Source organism: Podarcis bocagei (assembly GCF_964188305.1).
Source record: "Podarcis bocagei genome assembly, chromosome: 4".
Classification (NCBI taxonomy): Eukaryota; Metazoa; Chordata; class Lepidosauria; order Squamata; family Lacertidae; genus Podarcis; species Podarcis bocagei.
The window spans coordinates 6,381,894-6,409,699 of NC_138128.1; the positions used below are offsets into that span (position 1 = coordinate 6,381,894).

The following is a 27,806-nucleotide window of genomic DNA, read 5'->3' on the forward strand; positions in this document are numbered from 1 at the left end:
TCAATACTTGTTGTAAACTGCAACCTATAATGTTTAGCCATTAACCTATAATGAGAGCCAGTGTGGTGTAGTGGTTAAGAGCGGTAGTCACGTAATCTGGGTAACCGGGTTCGCGTCTCCGCTCCTCCACATGCAGCTGCTGGGTGACCTTGGGCTAGTCACACTTCTTTGAAGTCTCTCAGCCCCACTCACCTCACAGAGTGTTTGTTGTGGGGGAGGAAGGGAAAGGAGAATGTTAGCCGCTTTGAGACTCCTGAAGGGGAGTGAAAGGCGGGATATCAAATCCAAACTCTTCTTCTTCTTCTTCTTCTTCTTCTTCTTCTTCTTCTTCTTCTTCTTCTAGTATGTTTAAGGTACATTACCACTCTCTTAAGAGCAGAGAAACATTGCGTAGTGGGCTTTTCCACAAATTGATGCATCTTTTAACAAAAGTTCAACTGTTTCATATTTTACACTTGGTGAATAACACAAATCATAATCTTCACCTGGAATTTGTTGAAAACCCCTAGCAATTAATCTTGCCTTGTACCTTACAACTTCATTTTTGTCATTCATTTTAACTCTATAAACCCATTTTGAATCAATAAGTCTCATATCTGGGGTTTGTGGTACAAGAGACCAAGTGTTATGCTCTTTTAAAGAAGCTATTTCAGAGTTCATAGCTTTATACCAATTTACAGCTTGGTGCTTAGGTAAATTCTGAACGTCACTGTAGCTTTTTGGTTCAAAACCCGCCTTATTGGCATACACAGTATTAAAATGTTCATCTGCAAAACGTTGTGGCTTCTGTCTCTTTCTATCTGAACGTCTTAGTCCGGAAGGAGAATCAGACTCCTCAGACTTAATGGGACTAAGCGAACTACTAGTTTCAGGTTGTAAATCACCATTGTCAGACTGAAGAGATGCCTGTAGGCTAAGCTCACGGTCAGAAAACTCAAGAGAATCTAACCTCCCCTCGGGTGGCTGTGACTTTAAATCATCAAACAAATTATCAGATTCAACAGGCTTTTTGTCTTTTTCCATTAATTCAGAAGCACCATTTCCTCCTCCTGCTGCTACTGCTTCTTCCTCAGTATCATTTATACCATTAGTATCTTGGAAAACAGCAACACCATTCCAATTTACAGTTTGTATCATGCTTCTGGTAATATGAAATTTGCCAGTTGCTGGTATGTAAATTCTGTATGCCCCCTGCTGGTAGCCCATTAATTTTCCCTGAACACTACGCTCACCCAATTTCTGCTTAGCAGGATAATGCATAATTACATCTGAACCCCAAATACGTAGGTATTTCAGATTAGGGCATTTTTTAAACAACTTCTCATAGGGGGTGACATCTAAACCAGAATGATAACTGCGATTTCTAACATAACAAAAGGCATTGAGTGCTTCAGCCCAAAAGACTTTGGGCAGATTAGCATTGTGCAGATAAGTTTTAACCCCTGCCTGCAGGTCACGCTGCACAACTTCAACAAGCCCATTTTGCCAGGGACTTCGGGGGCAAGATAACTCATGAGTAGTCCCCTGCGCTTCCAGGAAATTCTCAAAATCCTCAGAAACAAATTCCCGGTCAGAAAACAGGTTCTTAATAGGTTTGTTAAAGTGCGTTTTTACCCAGTTGTAAAAAGCTTTGTACTTCTCAAATGCTTGTGACTTTTCAGCTATTGCATAAGTCCAACAATATCTACTATACTGGTCTATCAGGGTAAGCCAGTACTTAGAACCTCCTAAGGATGGTGGGAGTGGCCCAACTAAATCACAATGTACACGCTCAAATGGCTGTTACTTTCCTATCTGAGCACCTACCCTTGCGTGCAACCTTAATCTTATTCTTGCAACAGGATAGACATTGCATAAAGAATTTGCATGGTTTTAAGTTGAGGCCATTAACAGTATTCTTTGTCTTAATTACATCAGCAAAATTCAGATGTCCCAGAATTCTGTGCACCTCATGGACACACCCAGAATGTGGCCTTACATTCCTCAACTCCTGGCTTGACTGTGCTGCTCTGCAATTTATAGGCGATTGTGAGTAGGTGCGAAAATACAGTCTATATAAACCATCAGAGTCCCGGGCATACAATAGGCGTTTTCCCCCCTCAAAAAACTCACACATTGAATTTAAGAAACGCACAGTTATGCCTTGACGAGCAAAACACCTTACTGATAATAAATTGTCCACTGACGGGCAGTAAATGCAGTTCGCTATTGTAATGTTTAAAGAGTCAAGTTTAACAGTACCCCTGACAAGCGACTGTAAGACTTGTGAATTGGCTAAATGTACATTACCAATTTCCTCTTCGAAAGAAATAAACAAACTTCGATCATTGCAAATATGCTGAGATGCTCCTGAGTCCACAACAAAAGACTTCCACTTAGCACCTTTAAGTCTTTTACGATCTGTTGTCTGAGCATGAAAAGCTCACGGCTCGTTTCTGTCTTTACGGTACAATGTAGGCTGCTGGGCTGACGACCATGACTGACGAACAGAAACAGACTTGGGAGTACTTTGCTTTCTTTTGGCTCTGCAGTCCTTTGCAAAATGTCCTTGCTTATTGCAGAACCAGCAATGCTTTGCAGCTTTAAATGCAGTTGTATCACCACAAATTTGCATATGGTGTTCCTCATTCTTTCTGGAAATAGGAGTGCTTATGGCACAAGGCTCCCTTCTGTCCAACTCGCCCATTAATCTTGCCGTTACCCCTTCCACAGTTAATTGTGCTGGTGGAACGGCAGATATCTGGCTAGCTATACCATCAAAGTCCTCGTTAAGGGAACAAAGAATGATAAAAACATACTGAATATCAGGTATCTCCATGTCCCTTCGAATTAATTCGCAGCGTATTGCCTCCAGACGTCTCAAGTGTGCTGCCAAATCATCACCAGGCTGCAACTTCATCTGGTACAACTGCTTGAAAAACGTCAATGCAGACGCTGACTCTTTTCTAACATGCACTGCTGCAAGACTGTCCCACATTTCTTTGGCAATTTTCTTATTTCTTATATAGACTACTTGCTGGTCGCTGACTGCCAAATTAATTATCGCCCTGGCTTTTGCATCTCCTTTCGACCAAGCATTAGTTACAGGGTTAGGAGGGTCAACAGTTACATAGGTCCATACTTCTCTAGAGGTCAAGAGCGCCTCCACCGGAAAAGACCATAAACTATAGTTCTCATCTGTTAGCTGTGGGAAGACCAGAGCCTTCTCAGCTTCAGGAACCCGGTCAACCATTCTGGAACTCTTCCAGACCCACAGAACTACGCCAACAGGAGAAGGAGTTTTCAAACCTTTCTCAGAGTCCAAAAATATGCAGTCATCCACTCAGCAGCTGGGCCCATAACCAAAGATGTTGGCTTTTTGCAGTATGGTAGCGCTGCAGTGAGCTTGCTGGGGAGACCATGCATTAAAAAGGGACTCAAAAAGCTACTTAAACAAGGTTTTAATTACAAAAACAAAAACTCCTTATACACTAAATACATCAACAAACAAACATGACCCAACCACCAACCCATCCCCCAGGATAATGGGAGAGCTAGGTGCTGCTCCTTATATACTACACCCAATTGCTGACACAGCTTAATCAGTACAACTCAGCAGCACCTGCTATGTTTCACAGCTGTAAAGCTGGGTCTCGTTATTTTGCTCTGGCCCTTTCTCTGGCCCCTTAAAGACATACACATCGAGTGGAACAATGATGAACCTTTACATATTAAGAAACTATTCAACACAAACAGGCTGGATATGTCAATTACTGTCCTGATTAAAGCATTCCAAAGCTGAGATACTGTTTGGCAAGCAATCATACAAAAAATCATACAAATCCTCATTAATCCCTTTCATTTAGCATTCTTACAAACGCCCTATGTTGCTTCCTTATTGCTAAACCTTGCCAACTGCTGAGTCTTCAGCCAGTCAGTCCAGTCAAAGTAAACTTTCCACCCCTTCGTGAACTGTAGGCTTTGCAGAGAGAAAGTCTCTCCTTTTTACAGGCTCCAGGCTTGGGGTTCATTTTGCAAACAGGCTTGTTAGTTTTCTACACAAAGTTGGGGTTCATAATAAATTCTGTTCACTCCTTCCCTCAGTGGCACAATGTTATATTACACATACAATGCATAAAAATTGCTTTTTCTTTACCGGTCCGAGTCCCTAGTTTATCACTGTCCTTCAGGTGAGGGTCTCCTGCAGATACCATGTAATCAGGAGGCCCACTCCATACTTCTCTTTTCATGAGGTGGCCAAAGCTTCTGGATCTGTCCTTCCAGTGAGCACTCAGGACTGATTTCCTTAAGAATGGATAGTTTTGATCTTCTTGCAGTCCATGGGACTCTCAAGAGTCTCCTCCAGCATAACTAGCGACGGCACATCTGCGCATGCACGAGTCGCTTTTCGCCGCTTCTGTGCATGCGCATGATGTCATTTTGAGCTGCTTTAGCACCACACTAGCCAAATTTCTAATTGCAATTCATATTAATCAGACTTCCTGTCATCTGAGTGACACATATAAGAATGATTATAGTGTTTGACTGTAGCACATGACTTGGGATCACATTCCAAGGCTACTTGGATATGGTGTCAGAACACTTATTCCTTTCTAATAAGAGGGTATATAAAGAGAGGGAAATATTGTTTTCTCTGAGGAAAGCAAGAACTCCTTAGAGAAAGAGAGTTGAACCTAACCAGGAATACTAAAAAGTATCAAAGAGAAAGAGAAAGCAAGAGAAGGATGGAAATAGCGGCATCTTTTATTGTTCTGCTGGTGGTTCTTCTGATTCTGCACTTCCTGAAACAGCTCTGGTCAAATAGGCACTATCCTCCTGGACCTCTCCAGCTTCCTCTCATTGGAGGCATATGGCGGACTGGGCTTAAGCTTCATACCCATACTTTCATTAAGGTACGGTACTTATTTCTTTTTTATAATAATTTGTAATGAATATGGGTTGCTCGTTCGTAAGTTACCGCCACTCCTGGCTAAGTTGGCTTGTTAAACCTTTCCTGTCTGGACAGCCCTTCACTTCGTGGCTGCCTCAGTCGCTAGCAGAATCCGTCAGTGGGCGTTTCTTAAACCTTTTCCAGCATAAAAGTTGTTTGACGCCAAGTCTCCTCCTACTCTCCCTGCACAGAAGTCTTCTGCGCAGGGAGGGTGTGGGTAGCGGAGGACCCGTGCTCTCCCCGCTGGTGTCCAGCGAAGAGTCCTGGAGCCCTCTCGCCGATTCCCCCATCTGCCCCCCTTTATCCCTGGTGTTGCGGTGATTTCCTTCCCCACCTGAGCTTCCTCTCTCCCTGCTGTGTCCCTCTCCATCATCACTTGAGAGCCTTCCGCCTCTGGCTCCGATGTCAGTTCCCTGACATCCACCTCCCCTCCCCCAGGACCCCCTCCACCCCCGGCCCGACCTTTTGATCCAACTTCGTCCCTTTCTTCGGCTGATGATGTGGGGAACCCCCGGAAGGAGCTGTCACCATCCTCTGAGGATTCAAAATCCACTTCCCACCTGCTCTGATCCCTTCCCGCGGGGCGGGCCTCCCAGTCTGATTCTTCCTCCTCCAAAGCCTCTCCTCCCTCCTCTTCGGAGGCAGGAAACCCCACAAAATCCTCTTCATCGTCTCTGGTTCCAAATTGCTCCTCCCAGAATCTCGCTAGTGGTTTGGGTTTATTCCTTCCCCAGCTGAGCTGCCTCTCTCCCTGCTGGGTCCCTCTCCAGCATCACTTGAGAGCCTTCCCTCCGCCTCTGGCTCCGATGTCAGTTCCCTGACATAATTTTTATTAGTTTTACATATAAACACCTTGTGTAACCTCATATCCTCTTATTAAATCTTTTTGGCTCAACTTAACCTAACAACTTCCTTCCCTCCTTGTGGTTTACAAACTTAAATTTTGCTTCTTTGCATTTCACTTCTTTTCCTATTCTTGTTATATCATTACCTGAAATCATATATTACTCAACCTGAATAGGTAGCAATTTCACCTTACTGATCTTCAGATAACTCTGTGTACTGCATGCTGTGAAGTTAATACCTTCATTCCATAACTTCTCCCAATCTTCTAACTGTATATTATGTCCAATATCTTTAGTCCAATGTATCATTACCGATTTTACCTCGTCACCTTTAGTATGCCATTCCAATAATAATACATTTTCGACAGTATTTTTTCTTATCATTCAATAAATCTATCTCAAATCTAGATCTTGTTGTTTCAAAACCATTTTCCTTTTTATCCTCTTTAAACACTTCATTTATCTGACGATAATGCAACCAATCCCTCAATAATTCTTTTATTTCCTCAATATTTTTTTTAGTTTTAGCTGATTTCCCTCCTCCATCACTAAACCTCTGTAGGTGGCCCATTTTTCTTCCATATTTAACTTTTTAACCGTTAGCGCTTGCAATGGTGAATGCCACTACAGAGTTTTACGTTCTGATAAGCTTTTATATCTATTCCACACCTCATATATTCTTGGTTTTCCCCTTGCCGAATAAATTGTGTTATAACTTTTTGCCATTCTTTAAAATAACTCAACCCACTCATTACTGGGATTGTTTGAAATAAAAATAATCATTTTGGGTAGCAGATTCATCTTTACCACTGATATTCTTCCCCAAAATGATAGCTTCATCCTTCCCCACACTTCTAGATCTCTTTCAATTCCATTACATATAGGTGTCTAATTGTCTTTAAAGGCAAAAGCAACAGAAGAAAAATTTATTTCAATGGGAGTCAAAATAGATGAAAATGTGAAAATAGCAGCTGAGTTATCAACTCAGGTCAATAATTTAGTACAAAAAAATTCAGAACTGACGAAAATAGTGCTAGACCTTAAAGTTAAAACACAGAACCTAGAGGAAGCTCAGAAAAAATTACAAAATGAAAATAGAGAGTTGAAAAGTGAATGCGATAAGATAAGGAAAGGAACAGCAGATCTGAAAGCACAGCAGGATTCAACCTTGGACTCTATTGCGATGTTGCAAATGCAGAGAAGGAAGAATACCCTAAGATTCAGAGGACTAACAGAGGACACAGAGGAAATAATTGAGAAAAAAATCTCAAAAGAGCTAGCAGCTTGGTTAGACCTAGAAGAAGCAGAAGTAGCACAAAAAATAGAAAAAGCATTCAGAGTCAAATCTAATGTAGCAAAAGCAAACAACTGGCTGGCTGATTGTTTAGTCTCTTTTAACTCTATGGATTTCAGAAATAGAATTTTAAAAGATTAAAGCAAAGACATGGCAAGCTAGAGTTTAGAAAACCATTTGTAAAGGATCAACTTTCATCATCTAAAATTACTGAACCCCCTTTGGAAGCAGAAGAAGAGGAGGATTTTTTCTCGACTGTTTAAACCTGCAGAAGAGTGTGTAAAGAAAAGCAATTTTCCACCGTCTTGAACCTGGGAGCGGGGTGTCAGGACAGACGTTTTCGGAGTTCATTGACTATAGACAAACGTTTTTGACAGACAGTTAAAAGAAGAGAAACATAGTGATTCCATTGTTCTCCTTCGCAGTTAAAAGGAACAAAATATTGACAAAATATCTGAAAAAGGAAACTTTGTTGTTAGATCTGCTTTAAAAAAAGAAAGAGAGATGGCTACAAATAGAAGTTCTTCCCCTAGAGGGAGCTTGTGAAACTGTTATTAAATCTGAACTGGGGAGCTTTGCAGCTGCAATAGATTAAGATTGTGGGATCAGACTTTGACCTTGCACAACAATGTACTCGGAGGCGCTGGTGCGTGCTTTCTGCAAGACAAGTGCTTTATTGGAACAGTTACATGAGAAGACGGATTTGATGACTGTTGCGATCAGAAATTTTGGACAGGTAGTGGGTATCTATATAGAACCCACTCAGGAATCAATTCAGGAGTGTGCTCTGACAGATCAGATGAGGGAGGAGGTTGTGGCTGGACCCCGGGAGGCAGAGATGGAGGGAACTGTGGCCCAGCAGGAACATGAGTTGTTGGATCTGACAAATGAACCTGGAAAAAGCCAGATTTGGAGAGATAGAGTCTTGTTTACTCCAGATTACCAAGTTTTTTCTAATCTCTAACCAAGTTTTGGTGTAATTATCCTGAAATAAGTTTATGTTCTTGGGGGTGATCCAAATACCCAAGTATTTCGCTTTTGAAGAGATTTTCAGGCCCAATATTTTTTCTAAGTCGTCCTTTTCTTCTGTGGTTACATTTTTAACAAGCATTTTTGTTTTTGTTATATTCAGTTTAAAGCCTGCCACATCTCCAAATTCTTTAATCAATTCCAGCACTCTTTTCAGACTTTCTTTAGGGTTTTCAGTCATAACAAGTAAATCGTCCGCAAAAGCTTTAATTTTGTATGTTTTGTTTCCCAGAGTGATGCCTTTAACAAGCTCATCCTTTCTTATCTGATTGTTCAAGACTTCCATCACCAAGATAAATATCAGTGGTGACAGTGGGCAGCCCCGTCTTGTTCCCTTGTTTATTTTGCACTCCTCAGTAATTCTTCCGTTGATTATCAATTTTGCATATTGTTCCGAATAGATGGCATTTATTCCTTTACAAATATTTTCTCCCAGTCCGATTTCTTCCATTAATTTTTTCATAAACTTCCAGGACACGTTATCAAAAGCTTTTTCAGCGTCCACCAACATAATAGCTGCTGGTTTATCAATTTTAATATCCAAATATTCTAATACATTAATCACACATCTAATATTGGATTGCATAAATCGTCCGGGAAGAAATCCGGTTTGATCTTTATGAATTATCTCGTTCAGCACCATTTTTAATCTATTTGCAAGAATGTCTGTGAATATCTTGTAATCGTTATTTAGCAGTGCAATGGGTCTGTAATTGGCCATGTTTGGGGCATCTGTTCCCTGTTTATGGATAAGAGTAATAAAGCTGTCCTTCCAGGTTTTCGGAAGCTTTCCATTTGCCAGAATATTATTCATTAGGTCTTTCATGGGAAGAAATAATGCTTGTTCTAACTTTTTATAGTAATTAGCTGGAAGACCATCTGGGCCCGGTGTCTTTCCTAATTTTGATCTCTGTATAGCTTGTTGCACCTCCATAGCTGTTATTGGTGAGTTCAAGATTTCAGTTTTTTCCTTAGGTATTATTAGTAGTTTATTTTTGCCGAAATAATCAATTATTTTTTCTAGAGTCTCTGGACCTTCTTTATATAGTTTTCCGAAAAAACTAGCAAAGTTTTTTACTAATTTCCTTCATTTCTTGAATCCATTTGTCTTCAATTTTAATTTTATTGATAATTCTATCTTCCTTTTTCTTCTTTAATTTCCAGGCCAGAAGTTTGCCAGGTTTATTTGCAAACTCAAAATTTCTATGTCTCAACCATTTTATCTTCCATTCTATCTCTTCATTTATTATCATGGAGAATTGCATCTGTAAAATTTTTATACTTTGCTTAATTAGCTCATCAACTGGTTTTTGGAAAAGGATCCTTCCCTTTTTTCTAATTTCCTCCCAGATCTCCATTTTCTTCTTCTCCTTTGTTTTCCTTTGGAATGCATTTTGTTGTATAAAGAAACCTCTTATGACGGCTTTACCCGCGTCCCAAACCATCTCTAGATCTACTCCTTGATTTAAATTAAACTTAAAATATTCTTCTAAGATTTGCTTGGCCTTCTGTACAATTTTTTCATCGTTTAGCATACTCTCATTAAGTTGCCACCTTTTAACCTTTTCTTCTTTCCCTTTAAAGTTAACCCAGACCACACTGTGATCTGAAATTGTCCTTGGATGGATTCCTGCTTTTGTAATATTATTTAATAAATCCTTTGTTGTCCAGATCGCGTCGATTCATCCCGATTTATGTGGCACTGAATAATGTGTAAATTCTTTCTCTGTTGGATTCTTAAACCTCCAAGCGTCGAACAAATTCAGGAGTTCTATTAATTGGAAAAATGTAGTTGGGAGTTTGTTCTGCCTCTTTTCTTTCTTCTTTATTGTTCTGTCCATGTTTGGATTGACTACTCCATTAAAATCTCCTAATAATATAATTCCCCCCCTAAATATTCTATGACTTTTTCTTCCAGGAATTGATAGAATTCAGATTTTCTTTCATTTGGTGCATAAATTCCTATAACTATCACTTTTTCATTATTGATCTTAACCTCTATAATCACTGTTCGGCCTTTTTCATCATTGTAAAGCAGTTTTGGCTCCAACTGAGGTTTTACATACATTACCACCCCTCTCTTTTTTTCTTTACTTGATGCAATAATCTCAAGCCCCAATCTCTTATTTATTAATACTCTTTTATGTTTTTCCGCTACATGAGTTTCTTGCAGACAGATTAGCTCATATTTTTGCTTAACCAGAATATGTTCCACCTTGTTCCTTTTTGATTTTTCATTTAAACCATTTACGTTCCAAGTAATAAATTTATAATCCATACTTTATTTCTTATGATACATCAACGGGTTAAAAAAAAATACAAATTCAAGGTCTCAGTATACATTTAATAAATTCCCTTCTTAGATCTGCCTCCTAACTCTCAACTGTTTGTTCAATTTCCTCTGATTCTCCCAACAATTGCCTTTTTCCTCCAAGGTCTTTCCGGTACTTTCTCCAGAACTTGTCCGCATCTAATACCGACAAACACTTTCTATGTTTCCCTTTAAAGAAAAAGGAGATGCCTTCAGGGTACTCCCACCTATAGTCCACTGCCTTTGCTTTTAGTGCCTCGGCCAGAGGTCTATAAGCTTATCTCTTTTTTATCAACTGATTTGGGATAATCTTGTGGACGATAATATCATTTCCTTCCAATTGGAATTTCTTCTTGTTACTAGCGTGTAAAATTCTATTTCAGTTTTTTAAAAAACGATGTTTATTGAGAATTTTAAAATTACAAAAAAAACAACAAAGAGAAAAAGAAGGAAAAAACAAGAAAGAAACAAATAGCAATTAAACAATACAAATTGATAAAAGTCAAAAGCAAAAAGCAAAAACAAAACACATAGCACATCAAAATCAGAAAGCAAAAATAAACCACAAAGATTTAAAAACAGATCCAATATTCCCAAATCCTTAACTGTCATTACCTTATTTCATCGACATCCTCACACCTCCCTTTTTTGTGTTCTAGTTGTTGATTGTCACAGCAAATCCTTTCCATTTTTCATAATATTCTGTCATTAAATTACCTTAATCTATCTATTAAATTACTTTATCTTACCATAAAAAACCCTAAAACTTAAAACTTAAATCTTATTTATACCAATTTCTCATAACCATAGCATATTCTTACATAGTTCTTTTTAACATTTCTGCTAAAGCCAAATAATTTCGTTCCAACATTTTTCTAATACTCATTAATTTTAGAAAACATTCCTAAGTAGAATTTTTAAAACTTTCTTCCTATCTTCATCCAACGTCTCTTCCTCCTGGTCTCGGGTTTTGTCAGTCCTTTCTATCCCATCCATCTAGTTCATTAACCTGGTAACCTTATGTCCGAGGCCCTTAAGTCTCTTCCATGTCCCTTCCGCAGATCTTCTTCATATTTATACCTGTACTTTACTTTGTCTTCTGCTCCTTTCACTCATGGAGACTCCAGCTTGACAATATTTTTGTCCCTTCTCGACAGATCAGCCCCTTTTCCATAGTCCACACTGAGCTCCATGTGGTATTTAAAAGCATGTTTCAAGGTCCCTCCAAAGTTGAGGAAGAAGAAGAAGAAGAGTTTGGATTTGATATCCCGCCTTTCACTCCCCTTCAGGAGTCTCAAAGCGGCTAACATTCTCCTTTCCCTTCCTCCCCCACAACAAACACTCTGTGAGGTGAGTGGGGCTGAGAGACTTCACAGAAGTGTGACTGGCCCAAGGTCACCCAGCAGCTGCATGTGGAGGAGCGGAGACACGAACCCGGTTTCCCAGATTACGTGACTACCGCTCTTAACCACTACACCACACTGGTGTAGTGGACCCCCACAACTCCAAACTCCTCCCGGCCCAACGCCAGACTTGAAAAGTCAAAACATCCCTGCATAGGGGGGTCCATCCAGCCCCCCATCTCCAAGCCAAACAGAACTCCATCTCTCCAAATCTGACTTTTTTCAAGTTCATTCATCAAATCCAACAGCTCATGTTCCTGCTGGGCCACAGCTCCCTCCATCTCTGCCACCTGGGGTCCAGCAACAGCCTCCTCCTTCATCTCATCTGTCAAAGCACATTCCTGGATTAATTCCTGAGTGGGTTCTATATAGGTACCCACTGTCTGTCCAAAATTTCCGATCGCAATAGTCATCAAATCCATCTTCTCATGTAACTGTTCCAATAAAGCACTTGTCTTGCAAAAGGCAAGCACCATAGCCTCCGAGTACATTCTTGTTCAAGGTCGAAGTCTGGTCCCACGATCTTAATCTATTACAGCTGCAAAGCTCCCCAGTTCGGTTTTAAAAACAGTTTCACAAGCTCCCTCTAGGGGAAACAATTTCTTTTTGTATCAATTTTTTTTTAAAGCAGATCTAGCAACAAAGTTTTCCTTTTTCGGATATTTTGTCAATATTTTGTTCCTTTTAAATGCGAAGGGGAACAATGGAATCAATATGTTTCTCTTCTTTTAACTATCTGTCAAAAACGTTTGTCCATAGTCAATGAACTTCCCCAGAACGTCTGTCCTGACACCCCACTCCCAGGTTCAAGACGGTGGAAAATTGCCTTTCTTTACTCTCTCTTCTGCAGGTTTAAACAGTCTAAAAAGGGTTCCCCCCTCTTCTCCTACTTCCAAGAGGGGTTCAGTAATTTTAAATTATAAAATTTTGGTCCTTTAAAGACGACTTTCTAAACTCTAGCTTGCCGTGTCTTTGCTTCAATCTATCTACAAAAAGCGGAAGGCGGACTTCCTGTTTAGACCTTCTCGCTTCAGTGCCAAATAAAAAAAATTCTTAATCCAATTTTCCGTTCTACTCACGGGCAGTTGTTTAAAATCCAATTGTCCACAGGAAAAAGTCAGCGCTCTCCGGCAACAGCAATGCGGCTTCACTCCGTGAAAGAAGCAGTCGATTCAAAGCACCGCGCCACTCATCCCACGTCGCTCCGGATCCCCGAAAACCGGGTTTCCCCGCGGGTAGGGGGGGGCGCAAAGGTGCCAGCCGAATCCCACATCCACAGGCTTCTTCCGCCTGTGGTTTTTGATGGGTCTCCGCCTCGCCGTGGCGGTTCAGACCCTGTTTTTCCACGGAGCAGATTCCTCCCGATCGGAGGAAATCCGCCATTGCCAGAGGCGCCATCCCTTCTCTTCTCTCCCCCTCCCCTTTTATGAAGATTACCCGCTCTGAGACCCCACAGCTAATTCTCCCCTGGCCTCCTCGCTGGCCCAAGTAGGACCAATTCAGCCAGCTAGCCCTGCTGATTACCTAATGCTTATTTCCCCTAAATTGATTTCTGAATTTTGAATTTTATTGTTATTCATGTTTTTATACTTTATTTTATGCTGCTTTTACAATTAAGTGTTTTAAATTTGTTATTAACCACCCTGAGCCCAGTTTTTGAACTGGGAAGGGCGGGGTATAAATAAAAAAATATTATTAGTCTATTATTTTCTTATTGTTCTATCAATGTCCAGAGAAACTACTCTATTTAAGTCCCCTCATGAGAATAATTCTTTGGTCTATATATTCAGGTAGTTTTTCCTCCAATAATTTGTAGAAATCTGATTTCTTTTCATTTGGTTCGTAAATTCCGATTATTATTATTTTTTCGCCTTGTGATATCACTTATCCTGCAATCATGCTTTCTTCCTCATCCTTGAAGACCTGCTGTGCCTCATGTCAATTTTTAATATATAGAACCACACCCCTTTTTTACTTTTATCTGATGATATAAATTCTTTGCCCAATCTTTCATTAATCAAAATTCTCCTGTTTTCTTGCGACATGTGTTTTCTGTAAATATATGTCCAAATGTCCCTTTATTAAGATTTGTTCAATTTTGTTTCTTTTTACTTTGTTATTTAGTTCATTCACATTCCAAGTCAATAATTTCAGATTCATTTCCAGTCCTAATTAAATAATACCATATTTTCATACTGTTTATTAAGACTGTTCTTTCTTCTTCTTCTTCTTCTTCTTCTTCTTCTTCTTCTTCTTCTTCTTCTTCTTCTTCTTCTTCTTCTTCTTCTTCTGGTGTTGCTCGTATTTCTTCTTTGCCCAGTTCTTTTGCATATTTCCTCCAAAATTTATCTGTTTCCTGAATACTTTTGAACTTAAATTTCTTCTCTTTGTAGAAAAAGGAGACACCTTCTAGAAATTCCCATCTATATTTTATATCATTCTTCCGAAGTATGTCCATTAAAGATTTATAGGGGTGGGTTGTTTTTTTTAAATCTCACTGGGATTTCCTTGAAAATTATGATAAAGGTTATGTCAATGCATAATCTTTTTTCTAGTAAAAAAAAATCTTTCATTTCTTTGGAATTGAATATCACCAAACAATCACCGAGGAATTTCTTTGATTTTGACGATCTTGTTCTTATCCTAAATGCACTCTATATAGGGTCATTCACTTCTTCTTCTTGCATATTTAACCATTCTGCTATTTCAGAAACCAATCTGCTCTTAATGTCCTCCCCAGGCACCTCTGGTATTGATCTAAATCTCAAATTCAGTTCCTTCTGCTTCATCTCCATCATTGTCAAGGAGTCCCAAGTTTCTTCCTGTATTTTGGTCAGTTCTGCAGCATCCCTTTTGGTCCCCCCCATCTTCTCTCACCTCTTTCATTTCCTTTTGTGTTTTTTGTGTGTGGCATCATCCAGAGCTTGTTTTTTTCTTTAATTCCTGTACAGTTTTTCTTATTTCTGCTGATTTATTTGATTTGTCTTGTTAACTCTGCGACCGATCAGTCATTTTTCCTTTCCATTCCTGTTAATTTTTTCCACTGTCTTTAATGTCTTTTTTCAATTCTGCAAACATTTCTAAAATCTCACTCATAGATTCCAGATACTACTTTGAGCCTCTTTTCTTCCCCGGTGTGTAAACCGTGTCTGGAACTATGTAAAACTTGCTAAATAGTCAGGAATATCACATCATGGCTTGCCTCAACCACAGTAAACCCACCTTGTGTGTGATGTAATTTCTGACTGTTTGTAGAGGGGATGTCCTCCTTCTCCACGCCAAAATGGAGCAAATCCTTAAGAGAGATGTTTCTTTTTGGTTCTGGGTCTCTCTTGTCTCCTTACAAGGAGTGTAGGGAACTCTGTTGCAACGGAAGAAAGAAAGATCTGCTTTGCTTTCATGGCACCCTGCCTCCATCCATTCATCTCTTACCCATCATGGACTTAGGGGACTCAGTCCCTTGGGAAATTGGGCAGCAAAAGCCAACCACCCCTATTTTTTCTATATCACAATTGAAAAGGTAAGTTGTTGCATAGTCAGTGGTGGAGGAACCCTCTTTGTCACCCGGGGTGGTACGCCGAGGGGTGGGGTGGGGCGAACTGCCCGGCAGCCTGATCAGACTACACATGCACGGCAGCTTGTATGGACACCGTGCGTGAGTGGCAGCTCAAACGGATGCTGCAAGCAGTGCCCATACTGACTGCTTGCGTGCCCCTTGCCGCTCCACAGCTGGGGGGAGGCAGTGGCCCATTTTGGCACCCCCCCAGGGTGGCACCCAGGCCACCCACCCCCTCCACCCCCCTCTTCATACGGCACTGTGTATGCTGTTACATGTTATGTGCTTCCTCGGTGTATGTTTATAACCAACCAGAGAATTAACATGAAAAAATTTCCCTCCATTCTTTCAAATCTTCTAGAGCCATCACTCCTGGTTAATATGAACATTATATAAAAAAACCCCACAGCACTGACCACAAACACATAAGAAAATGCATTTCTAAAAAGAGTGAGCACAAAGATCACTCTGCATTCATGGCAAATGCAACAACATTTTGGCATGTGTATTTTCCTGATCTCACCTAGCTCCCCATGCTGTAATTCTCCTACTTTATATGTTTTTGTGCTTTTCATTATTAATCATATTCTTTCCTTTTACATTTTATATTAGTTTCTATAGTATAATTATGTGTGTTGTTTGTATCTGCAGGATGAAGGATGCTTAAATCTGAAAGACACCACACAAAACAAGCAGCTGAGCCAATGAAATAGTTTATTGCAATATACTCTGGAGCTTGTCCTCCCACTCTTCCCATGTGTGATGCAACATGGCCCAGAATGCTATGCACTTCTTCTCTTCCAATAGATGAATGGACACCAACTTGGCAGTGTAGCAGGAGATCATTAGCTATTCCCAGGAAAGCCATGGGACTTTTGTAACTCGTATGTAGCCAGGGAAGACACAAGACAATATTTATTTTGTCTGTTTGTTTAATACATTTATACACCAAATTACTCAGAGAGGTATTTCTTAATTCCTTACCACTTAATTCCATCCTCTTCTTAATTCCTTACCACAACTTTGGGTAGCCTTCCGCCTCTGCTGTTGTGACCCACCGTGGGTCATAAGCCTGACCCAGTGCTGTAGCCAAACTTATACCAACTTGATGCCCTCCAGACTACAATGCCCATCTCCCCCAACCAGCATGGCCAATGGTCAGGCATGATGGGAGTTGCAGTCCAACAGCATCTGGTGGACTCCAGTTTCCACATCCCCGCACAAAATGTTGTTATGGTGATGATGAAGAAGCCTCTGGCAAGGGCTGGCTCATCTACTTGCCTGTCACCAGAAGTCTGTAGACTATGAAGTGCCTCTCTGCTGCTCTGATCCCACGCAGGGAAAAAACAAGCAGGAGGGAGTAAAACAAATGGGTTGGAATGAAGGAAGGAACTAACGAAAGAAAAGGAGATGCTGGCAAGAGAGGAAAATATAGTGAGATGCTTAAGAGGTGAGGAAGGCTGAAGCTCAAATATTAGGTTGAAATAACTATCTAAACATAGCGTTCCTCTTCTCTCTTTTGACCCAATTGGTAGATGGCAAAGCAATATGGAAACATTTACACCCTTTGGGCAGGATATCAACCCTTCATAATACTGTCTGGATTCCAAGCAGTGAAAGAAGCGCTCATTGACCACTCTGAAGAATTTGAAGACCGACCACAGACTCCTTTCCTTATGGTTATGACAAAAGGAAAAGGTAGGTAATGAGAATTTTTGCTGGTACTTTCCCCGAAGAAAATATTTAAGTGGCTGTCTGGAAAAAGAGAACAAAGGTTTTCTATTAATGTTGTACTGAACAGGAAATAGGGGTTCTATGCAGTGCCAGTTCTTATCAGAAAAGACCCACTGAAATCAATGGGCATGGCTAATGTGGGTCTATTAATTTCCATTAGTCTACTCTAACAAGTGCTTTGTACTACACTGTGGTTAGACTGAACTGCAGGTAGAAGCTTGTTTCCTGTTGCAGTTGCAATGCATTGACTGTCCTGGCTCTCAGCGCTGGATGAAAAGCTTGAACTCTCCGCTCTTTCTGCTGAGGTACTCGTAAAATACACTGAGGCAGACTTTGCATCGTCTTGTAATTGTTTGCCTCAGAGATACTGAATAGCTTGCACATTCAAGGGCATGAACTTCAGTAAACAAAGTTTCTTCTTGGCTGGTAACTTAATTGTAACATTAATGTCTGTAAGGAAGAATTTCTCACTAATTTTTCATAGGTATTATATTTTCAAATGGTCACATCTGGAGGCAACAGAGACAGTTCAGTATTGTTACTATGCGGAAGCTGGGACTGGGGAAGAAAGGCATGGAGCACCAAATAGCAGAGGAGGCCCATCAGCTCATGGAGGTTTTTGCACGTTCAAAGGGTATGTGATGATGGGTGATGGTGCTGAGCTGGCGTATGAAGATATATTTGTGTACTACCTCTGTCCATTTTAGAAATGAATGTGATAGGTTTTTCTTGGTTCCCAATGGAGATCCCAGCAGTTTCTCTTGGCCACCATGAAATCCCACTCTCAGTCTGAACAGGAGCAGCTGAACTCACATTAGTATAAGTTTATTTTGCAGGACAACCACTTGACCCCTCCATGCCCATCGCTAATTCAGTCTCCAACGTGATGTGTGCTGTGGCTTTTGGGCACCGGTTTGCTCTTGAAGATGAACAGTTCCAGAAGCTGATAGAAGACTTGGATTTTGTCTCAAAATTTCTAGGAAGCTTCATTCATGCTGTGAGTAGTCATTTTCATTCCTGCTGATTCAGAGAAGTCTCCCAGGGGCCTTATGTTCCCCACTCAGCATTCTGGATTCCTTTATGATAGAGGATAGAGTGTTGGAGAACGGAATGAGGTTTAAATCTAATCTGAAATTGAGCCCCCCCTTTTCTTTCTCTGTAATGCAGGGGTCAGCAAACTTTATCAGCAGGGGGCTGGTCTACTGTCCCTCCGACCTTGTTGGGGGTTGAACTATATTTTGAAAAAAAAGGGGGAAAGAACGAATTCCTATGCCCCAGAAAAAACCCAGAGATGCATTTTAAATAAAAATACACATTCTATGCATGTAAAAACACGTTGATTCCCAGACCGTCCATGGGCCGGATTTAGAAGGCAATTGGGCCGGATCCAGCCCCTGGGCCTTAGTTTGCCTACCCATGCTGTAATGTGTTTCCCTGTCCCCTTTTCTTCTGCTGGCTGCAACGAGCCACCAAAAGGCAAACTTTAACACTTCTCCTTCCCATCCTGCTGTGCTCCACATCCCTCCCTCACCGGCTTCTGTTAAAATAAGAATTTTTTTTTACCTGCCAAAGAAAATCTCAAGTGGAACTGTGTTGAGAGGCATGTTTTGCCTCCCTCCTCCTGATCAATTTCACCCAGAGCCTTGTCAAATTCACCACATTCTTCTTCAAATGTCCCGTTCAAACCTTGGTATGCGGAAATGAATTAGCCATTGCCTCCCCCTTCTCTCTCTCCTGCCTCTTCCTTGCCTCCTCCTTCTCATTATTCTGAGACCTCTTGGCTAGCATTTATTTATATGGGGATCGGCTCTTTTCTCCGCCCTCTCACCTCAGATTTCCATGATGCAAACCCAGGATATGTATTTGTCTTATTTAATATTATTTGTTATTGGGAACAAAGTTCTTGTAAGGAAAGGCAATGGAAGAGACCCAACCTCCGAAGTGTTTGCTAGAGAGGTGTATTTAGAAAATGTAAGTAATTTATCGTTCATGAGAAAACTAGGAAAGAGGAAAAGCTCCCTTGTTAAAGGTTTAATAATAATAATAATAATTTATTATTTATACCCCGCCCATCTGGCTCAGTTTCCCCAGCCACTCTGGGCGGCTTCCACAAAGACAAAAAATACACTAAGATGTCACACATTAAAAATTTCCCTAAACAGGGCTGCCTTCAGATGTCTTTTAAAGATAAGATAGCTGCTTATTTCCTTCACATCTGAAGGGAGGGCATTCCACAGGGCAGGTGCCACTACTGAGAAGGCCCTCTGTCTGGTTCTCTGTAACCTCACTTCTCCCAGCAAGGGAACCGCCAGAAGGCCCTTGGCACTGGACCTCAGTGTCCGAGCCGAATGATGGAGGTGGAGACGCTCCTTCAGGTACACTGGACCAAGGCAGTATAGGGTTTTAAAGGTCAGCACCAACACTTTGAGGGACGCAGGTGGTGCTGTGGGTTAAACCACAGAGCCTACGACTTGCTGATCAGAAGGTCGGCAGTTCGAATCCCTGCGACGGGGTGAGCTCCCATTGTTCGGTCCCAGCTCCTGCCAACCTAGCAGTTCAAAAGCACAAAGTGCAAGTAGATAAATAGGTACCACTCCAGCGGGAAGGTAAACGGCGTTTGCTAGAGAGGTGTATTCAGAAAATGTAGTAATTTATCTTTCATGAGAAAACTAGGAAAGAGGAAAAGCTCCCTTCTTAAAGGTTTGATTTCTTTGAAGGAAGAAATGGGCATTACTTGACTGGGGAACTTGGGAATTTAATAAATAAAATAAAATAAAATAAAATAAAATGAATTTTAAAACTGCATTGCAAGATTTGGAGAACTGCACATTTCAAAGGATTGCTGTGTTTCAATTTGCCTATCAGGCAAATTCACTCTTAAATGTGAACTGACTTGAATTTTTCCCAATTGTATTCTTTAGCCACCCCCACTTCCCAACAAATACTTTGACCCCTAGTTTTCTTTCACATATTTGGCTAGAGATATTTCCCAGAACCAGTCATTGTGAGATCCAAGAGAACCTGCAGACACCTACCTTCTTCTCAGGGAGACTCAGACTAATGTGCTAGCTCTGAAGAATAACCTGGGTCATATTTTAAGTACTAATTCAAATGAATTGACTCATGAACTGCATGACCAAGCTTCCTCATGGTAATGGCAGCATTTCTGCTATCTTTCCTTTAGCTTTGTGAAATGCTCCCATGGCTCATGAAACATCTCCCCGGTCCCCACAAGAAGGCCTTGTCCTGCACAGAGATGGTGCTTTCATTTGCAAAGGAGGAGATAGAGAAGCATAAGGAGAATCAATCTCTGCATGATCCACAGGATCTCATTGATTTCTATCTGCTTCAGATGGAGAAAGTAAGTATCTGCTTTGAAACTGAATGCTGCTCATCCAAGGAATCATTATATTTCCTGTTATAAGTGAATACTAATCTCTTCCAAGGACACCTGAGATGGGACGATGAACTGCTTGTGCGTAAAATCCAAGTCCCTCAGAGTTTGATCAAGTTTGCAAACCTCTGTCTGTAACGGAGCCCCTTAAACATGGCTCCCTCAGTCGCTCGCAGATTCCGACAGTGGTTGCTTTCGGAATCGCTTCCAACATAAAAGCTCCTTAACGGAAACACGTCTTCTGGACTCTCTGCGTGACAGTTTCCGGCGAGGAGTGGGTGTCCCTACGGGAGGTCCTGAAACCTCCCCACTGTCCTCGCTGGAAGTGTCTTGGAGCCATCCCTCCTGCTCACTTTCCCTCAGCTCAGCTCCTCTCCCCCTACTGGTTCCCTCTTCAGCTGCTGAGTCTCTCCCAACCTGTGTGAGCCCTTCCACCTCCCTTCCTTCCGATGGCAGTTCCCTGACATCCACCTCCCCTCCAGGCCCCCCTTCACCCCCTCCCGCCCCCTCCTCTATGGGCGGTGAGGAGGCAAAACCCCGGAAGGAACTTCCTTCATCTTCCGATGTCTCGAACACTTCTCTCCACCTGTTGCGGTTCCTGGTCTCGAAGTACTCCTCCTCCTCAGAGTCCATCTCCCCTTCCCCTTCCGAATCCGTGAATCTTTCCAACTCCTCCTCTTCATCGGTGGTGCCAAAGTATTCCCTCCGGAACCTCTCCACAGGCTGAGGTTTCCTTGGGAACCTTTGATGGAACGTTTCTATCAATACCTCGTCATTGATATCTTCTGCCATTACCCAAGTGTTTTCTGACTCCGGTTCTCCTTCCCACGCTACCAAATACTCCACCTGATCCCCCTTCCACCTGGCGTCGAGGATTTCTGCCACATGGCTGCTGCATTCCCTTTCTTCTATGACCGGTCCCCGAGTGGACATCCCTTCCCGTCCCCCCTCGTACGGTGACAGTAACGACCTGTGAAATACTGGATGCAGTTTCATGTGGTTGGGTAACCGGAGCCTGAAAGCCACTGGGTTGACTTGTTGAATGACCTCAAATGGACCCAACCTCCTGGGTCTTAATTTCTTACAACCTCCTTTGAACGGCAACCCTTGGGTTGAAAGCCACACCCGATCTCCCACCCTTATGGTTTCACCTTCCCTTCGGTTCTTGTCTGCCTGCCTCTTTTATTCTTCCTTCGCCCTTTCTAAGTTGAGTTGGAGCTGATGATGGATTGCTTCCATTTCTTCTACAAAATGCTCGGCTTCCGGGACGCTCCATCTCTCCCCTCCTCCCCCTGGGAATGCCCTGGGATGACACCCATAATTAGCCAAGAAGGGGCTCATCCCTGTGGACACATTCTCTGCATTGTTGTAGGCAAATTCCGCCAGCGCCAACTTCTCTACCCAGTCATTCTCTCTGTCATTGACATAACACCTCAGGTATTGCTGGAGGACACCGTTTGCTCTTTCCGCCTGCCCGTTGGTTTCAGGGTGCCTGTGATGGCCTGGGATTCCGAGTCTGAGAGTGAACCGGAGGAATCCCAGCCGGCACAGGAGTCCCCGCCTCCAGGGCCGGCTGAACTGGGGCAAGGCCTAGATGCTGAGGAGCCTGCACCTGTGCCAGATCCTCAGGGGCAGGCACCAGGTGAGACCATTCTGGCCCCAGAAGTGCTGGAGGACTCAGTGGCTACAGGTGAGCCTCCCCCGGGGCCCAGTAACCCTTCTGCCTCTCCTGAACTGCAGAGGCTTAGGGCAGAGAGGCGAAGGGAACTGGTCTCTCCCAGGAGGAGTGCTCGCCTTAAGGCCAGGAGAGGCGGGGCTCCTGGGGGCCGGGACCGCCCCCGGCCTTAGAAGAAGATAAAGGTCAGGCAGCCCGGTCCCAGGTTGCGGGAGCAACGTCGCTGTGGAGTACCTGCTTTTACCCAGACCTAGATCTACACTCCCGGTGTGCCTGTTCCACACCCGGCTTCCTGCTTCTACTCTCCGGTGTTCCTGTTCCTTGCCCGGCTGCCCGCTGCTGACCTACCCGTGTTCCTGTTCCCCGCCTGGCTTCCTTCTGCTGCCCTACCAGCATTCCTGTTCCCCTGCCTGGCTCCCTGTTTCGGACTTCGCGTCTCATCTAGTGATCGTCTACCCTGCTAGTGACTCTGGACTGAACTTCGGTTACGGTATCAGTACCTTCCCCCCCGGGACCAGCACAGTTTGCTCCCGCCACACCCGCACTCCCTCTTTGTTGGGGTGCGTTCGGGAAGAGTCCGAGGCCATGGCTGACCAAGCGGCTAGACTGTTGGCAATAGCCCAGGAGAACCAGGCCTTGACGCACACCGTGCAGCAGCTCAGTAACGCGGTGACGGCACTTCAGCAGCGGTTGGATGCCCTACCGGCTCCTGGGGCCGACGCCCCGGCTCCTGGCAAGTACCCAGTGGCCTTGCCTGAGAAATTTGATGGGGGCCCGGCAAGCTTTCCCATGTTTCTTGCCCAGGCCAAGCTGTATATTCAGGGGCGCGCCCGGAACTTCCCTGACGACCGCACCAAGGTGCACTTTTTGATTAGTTTGTTAAAGGACCAGGCGGCCAAGTGGGCGTTGCCGCTGCTCAGGCAAGACTCCCCCTTGCTGGCGGACTATGTGGGGTTTTGCAATCTGTTGGAGGCTGCGTTCGGCAACCCCCAGAAGGGGAGTCAAGCCAACCGGGCGATTCGGCGGTTGAAACAGGGCAAGTCCACGGTGGCCGCATACACCACAGAATTCCGGCTGCTGGCACAGGACTTGACCTGGAATGACTCTGCTCTTCGGGACCAGTATCTCGAGGGGCTTTCAGACGAGATACTGGATCAGCTGGCCACTATGGAACGCCCCACCACACTAGACACCCTCATTCAACGGAGTCTACAGATAGACGATCGGCTAGAGGACCGTTGTCAGGCTCGGGGCCGCCGGCACTTCCAGTTCTCAGCACCAGTTTCTACCAGCAGCCCCACAGGCACAGCTGAGTCATTGGAGGAACCTATGCAGATTGGGGCAGTGCGGCCACGCCTCTCCCCCGCAGAGAAGTCACGGCGTCGGGAGGGGAATCTATGTCTCTATTGTGGCGGAAGCGGACACTATGCCCGGTCCTGTCCTGAGAAACACCAGCCACAGGGGAAACCGCCAACCCCAGTAGCTGATGGCCCTGGCTACCTGGGGTCCCAAACCGCACAGAATGGGGCCGCACCAATTGAACTACAACACCTTATGGTTCCGGTACGTCTATACCCTCCAAGTGGGCCCTGGATCCTTACCCATGCTCTAGTGGATTCGGGGGCAACCCGCTCTTATATGGACGCTGCTTTTGCTGCCCGTCATTGGGTGCCACTTCAGAACAAGCCAGAACCGGTACAGGTGGAGGCAATCGACGGACGGCTCCTGCGTTCGGGAGCCGTTACTCAGGAGACCCAGCCCCTGGTCCTGTGTCTCCAGCAGCACCGTGAGATGCAAACTTTGGATATTGCCTCCATGCCCCGGTTCCCCCTGGTGCTTGGGATGGACTGGCTAGAGGCTCACAATGTGCAGATTGACTGGGTCAAACGGACTGTACACTTCCCAGACCCAAGTTATTCTGCTGAGACTGAGATGCTAGCAGCTGCGCCCACTGAGGAGGCTGCTGCAACGCTCCCCGCTGAGTACCGGGACTATCGCGACGTGTTCGAGGAACGGGGGGCAGACCAGCTGCCGCCGCATCAGTCCTTTGACTGCGGCATAGACCTTCAGCCCGGAGCACCCCTACCGGTGAGTCGCTTATACTCATTAACAGAGCCAGAGCGCGAGGCTTTGCAGGACTTCTTGCGCAAGAACCTGGAGCGTGGGTTCATTAGGCCTTCTACTTCGCCCACTGCTGCGCCAGTGCTCTTTGTTAAAAAGAAATGTGGGGAGCTCCGCCTTTGCCATGATTACTGGGCCCTGAATAAAATTACCATCCCAGACCGGTACCCCTTGCCCCTTATTTCGGAGTTACTGGAGCGGGTGCAAGGGGCGCAGGTGTTCACCAAGCTAGACCTCCGGGGTGCCTACAATTTGATTCGGATCCGAGCCGGGGATGAGTGGAAGACAGCATTCGGGACCCGGTACGGGCAGTTCGAATACCTGGTTATGCCCTTCGGTTTGTGCAACGCGCCTGCTGTGTTCCAACGGTACATCAACCACGTGTTCCAGGACTTGCTAGACAAGTACGTGGTGGTGTACTTGGATGACATTCTGGTTTACTCCCGTGACCCGGCGCGCCACGAGGGTCATGTCCGGACCGTGCTGCAGCGCCTGCGTGAGCACCGTCTGTATGCAAAGCTCAGCAAGTGCGAGTTCCATCAGCGGTCAGTGGACTTCCTGGGTCACCGACTCTCACCAGGTGGGGTGCACATGGATCCTGGGAAGGTGGCAGCGGTTCGAGAATGGGCGGCACCTCGGAACCGCAAGGACCTACAGTGTTTCCTGGGGTTCGCCAACTATTACCGGACCTTCATTGCGGATTATGCTCATCGCACCACCCCGTTGACCCGGCTACTGCACCCCAAGACGCCATTTTCCTGGGACAAAGAGGCAGAGGAGGCATTTCAAGGGTTGAAGGCCTGTTTCCAGAGAGCGCCAATCTTGCAACATCCGGATCCTTCTCGACCCTTTGTGGTAGAGACTGACGCCTCCAGTACGGCTCTCGGTGCCGTCTTGTCTTAGCAGTGCGGACCGGAAGCACCACTCTTACCCTGCGCCTACTATTCTCGCCAGCTCGTCCCAGCGGAGCGTAACTATACCGTGTGGGAGCGGGAACTACTGGCCATCAAGGTGGCCTTTGAGGTTTGGCGCCACCATCTTGAGGGGGCACGACACCCGGTGGAGGTGAGAACCGACCACCGGAACCTGGAGTACCTCTAGACCACCCGCAAGCTGAACCAAAGGCAGATCCGGTGGGCGTTGTTCTTTTCCCGGTTCCAGTTCCGGATCCGCTACATCCCTAGCTCCCAAAACCAGAAGGCGGATGCCCTGTCCCGGAAACCTGAAGACAACGCAGACACGGTACAGCAAGCAGTACCCACCATGATCCTACCACCAGCTGCATTCCTGGCCACTTAGGAGGTTGAGCCACTGCAGGCTCGGGTGTGGGAACAGCAGTGGGTCGACGCTTGGGCCCAGGAACGACTCCGGGAACTGGCTGAAGGGTCATGCCCTCAGTATCCAGGGCTGGTCTTGCATCAGGGTCTTCTGCTGCACCACGGGCGTCTGTACATCCCACCAGGTCCGCTGCGGGCTGAGGTTCTCCGGATGACCCATGATGCTCCAGCAGCGGGACACTTTGGGCGGTATCGGACCACCCATCTGGTAAGCCGTGAGTTTTGGTGGCCCCGTCTGAAGGCTGATGTGGCTCGCTACGTCGCTGGTTGTGATGTCTGCAGGCGGGCCAAGGGGCCTACCGGGCGACCCCCCGGCCTTCTTCAGCCATTGCCGGTTCCACCACGTCCTAGGCACACAGTTTCTCTGGACTTTGTAGTGGAGCTACCCCCGTCTCGGGGCTACAGCTGCCTTCTAGTTTTCTCCGACCATTTCACGAAGATGGTGCACTGTGCCCCCTGCCCATCCGTACCCTCAGCTAAGGAAACCGCTCAGCTGTACCTTCAGCATGTCTTCCGCCTGCATGGCCTACCTGAGCGTGTGGTGTCCGACCGTGGCGTTCAGTTCACGTCCCGGTTTTGGCGTTCTTTGCACCAGGCCCTCGGAACAGAGGTCTGTCTCTCATCTGCTTACCACCCACAGACTGATGGCCAGACAGAACGGGCGAATGCGGTGCTGGAGCAGTACCTCCGGTGTTACTGCAGCTACCAGCAGGATGACTGGGTCGACCACCTAGCCTTGGCGGAGTTCGCTTATAACAACGCGGTGAATGCATCCACCCAGCAGACCCCGTTCCAGGCCAGCTATGGGTTTCATCCACGGTTGTTTCCGGATGTGCTGCCGGCATCTGCGGTCCCTGCGGTGACAGAGTGGCTTCAGGAGCTCCAGTCCCAGCAACAGCTGTTGATGGAGCAGCTGCGCCAGGCCAAGGAGGCATACAAGGTCCAGGCCGACCGCCACCGCCATGTGGGGCCGGAACTCCACGTCGGTGACCTGGTATGGCTCTCCACTCGCCACTTCCACCCTTCTCGACCTTCGCGGAAGCTGGACGCCCGTTTCACCGGCCCGTTCCCCATCGTGCACCAGGTCTCGCCGGTGGCATTCCGTCTCCGGTTGCCAGCAACCCTGAAGGTTCACCCGGTATTCCACAGGTCCCTTCTGAGTCCGGTGGCCCCACCCGACGAGTTCCACCCGAACCGTCCCCGACCGCAGCCAGTTTTGGTTCAGGGAGAGCCTGAGTACGAGGTGGAACGCATTCTGGACTCCCGATACCGCAGGGGAAAGCTGCAGTATCTCATAGACTGGAAGGGGTATGGGCCAGAGGACCGTTCCTGGGACCAGCGGCCAACGTCCACGCGCCTGCCTGCCTCCGAGAGTTTCATGCGGCATACCCCAACAAGCCGGGTCCGGACCTCAATTGAGGGGGGGGGGCCTGGGAGGGGGGATGGTGTGATGGCCTGGGATTCCGAGTCTGAGAGTGAACCGGAGGAATCCCAGCCGGCACAGGAGTCCCCGCCTCCAGGGCCGGCTGAACTGGGGCAAGGCCTAGATGCTGAGGAGCCTGCACCTGTGCCAGATCCTCAGGGGCAGGCACCAGGTGAGACCATTCTGGCCCCAGAAGTGCTGGAAGACTCAGTGGCTACAGGTGAGCCTCCCCCGGGGCCCAGTAACCCTTCGGCCTCTCCTGAACTGCAGAGGCTTAGGGCAGAGAGGCGAAGGGAACTGGTCTCTCCCAGGAGGAGTGCTCGCCTTAAGGCCAGGAGAGGCGGGGCTCCTGGGGGCCGGGACCGCCCCCGGCCTTAGAAGAAGATAAAGGTCAGGCAGCCCGGTCCCAGGTTGCGGGAGCAACGTCGTTGTGGAGTACCTGCTTTTACCCAGAACTAGATCTGCACTCCCGGTGTGCCTGTTCCACGCCCGGCTTCCTGCTTCTACTCTCCGGTGTTCCTGTTCCTTGCCCGGCTGCCCGCTGCTGACCTACCCGTGTTCCTGTTCCCCTGCCTGGCTCCCTGTTTCGGACCTCGCGTCTCATCTAGTGATCGTCTACCCTGCTAGTGACTCTGGACTGAACTTCGGTTACGGTATCAGTACCTTCCCCCCCCCCGGGACCAGCACAGTGTCGGGCAGTTGAAAAGTTGACCTCCACCTGCAGTAAGCTCATGAGCTTCCTCCAGAACCTGGA

At 45.5% G+C, this 27,806-nt stretch overlaps 1 protein-coding gene across 1 annotated transcript in view; it reads left to right on the plus strand.

Moving 5' to 3' along the window:
* Positions 1–4,615: 4,615 nt before the first annotated feature.
* Positions 4,616–27,806, plus strand: part of LOC308584971 (cytochrome P450 2C39-like) — a 43,956-nt gene continuing 20,765 nt past the window's right edge. The window contains exons 1-5 of the mRNA XM_081190382.1: positions 4,616–4,892; positions 16,904–17,066; positions 17,587–17,736; positions 17,939–18,099; positions 20,287–20,463. Of these exons, the coding sequence (XP_081046508.1) occupies positions 4,725–4,892; positions 16,904–17,066; positions 17,587–17,736; positions 17,939–18,099; positions 20,287–20,463 (819 nt within the window). The 5' untranslated portion in view covers positions 4,616–4,724. The remainder of the gene's footprint in view (positions 4,893–16,903; positions 17,067–17,586; positions 17,737–17,938; positions 18,100–20,286; positions 20,464–27,806) is intronic.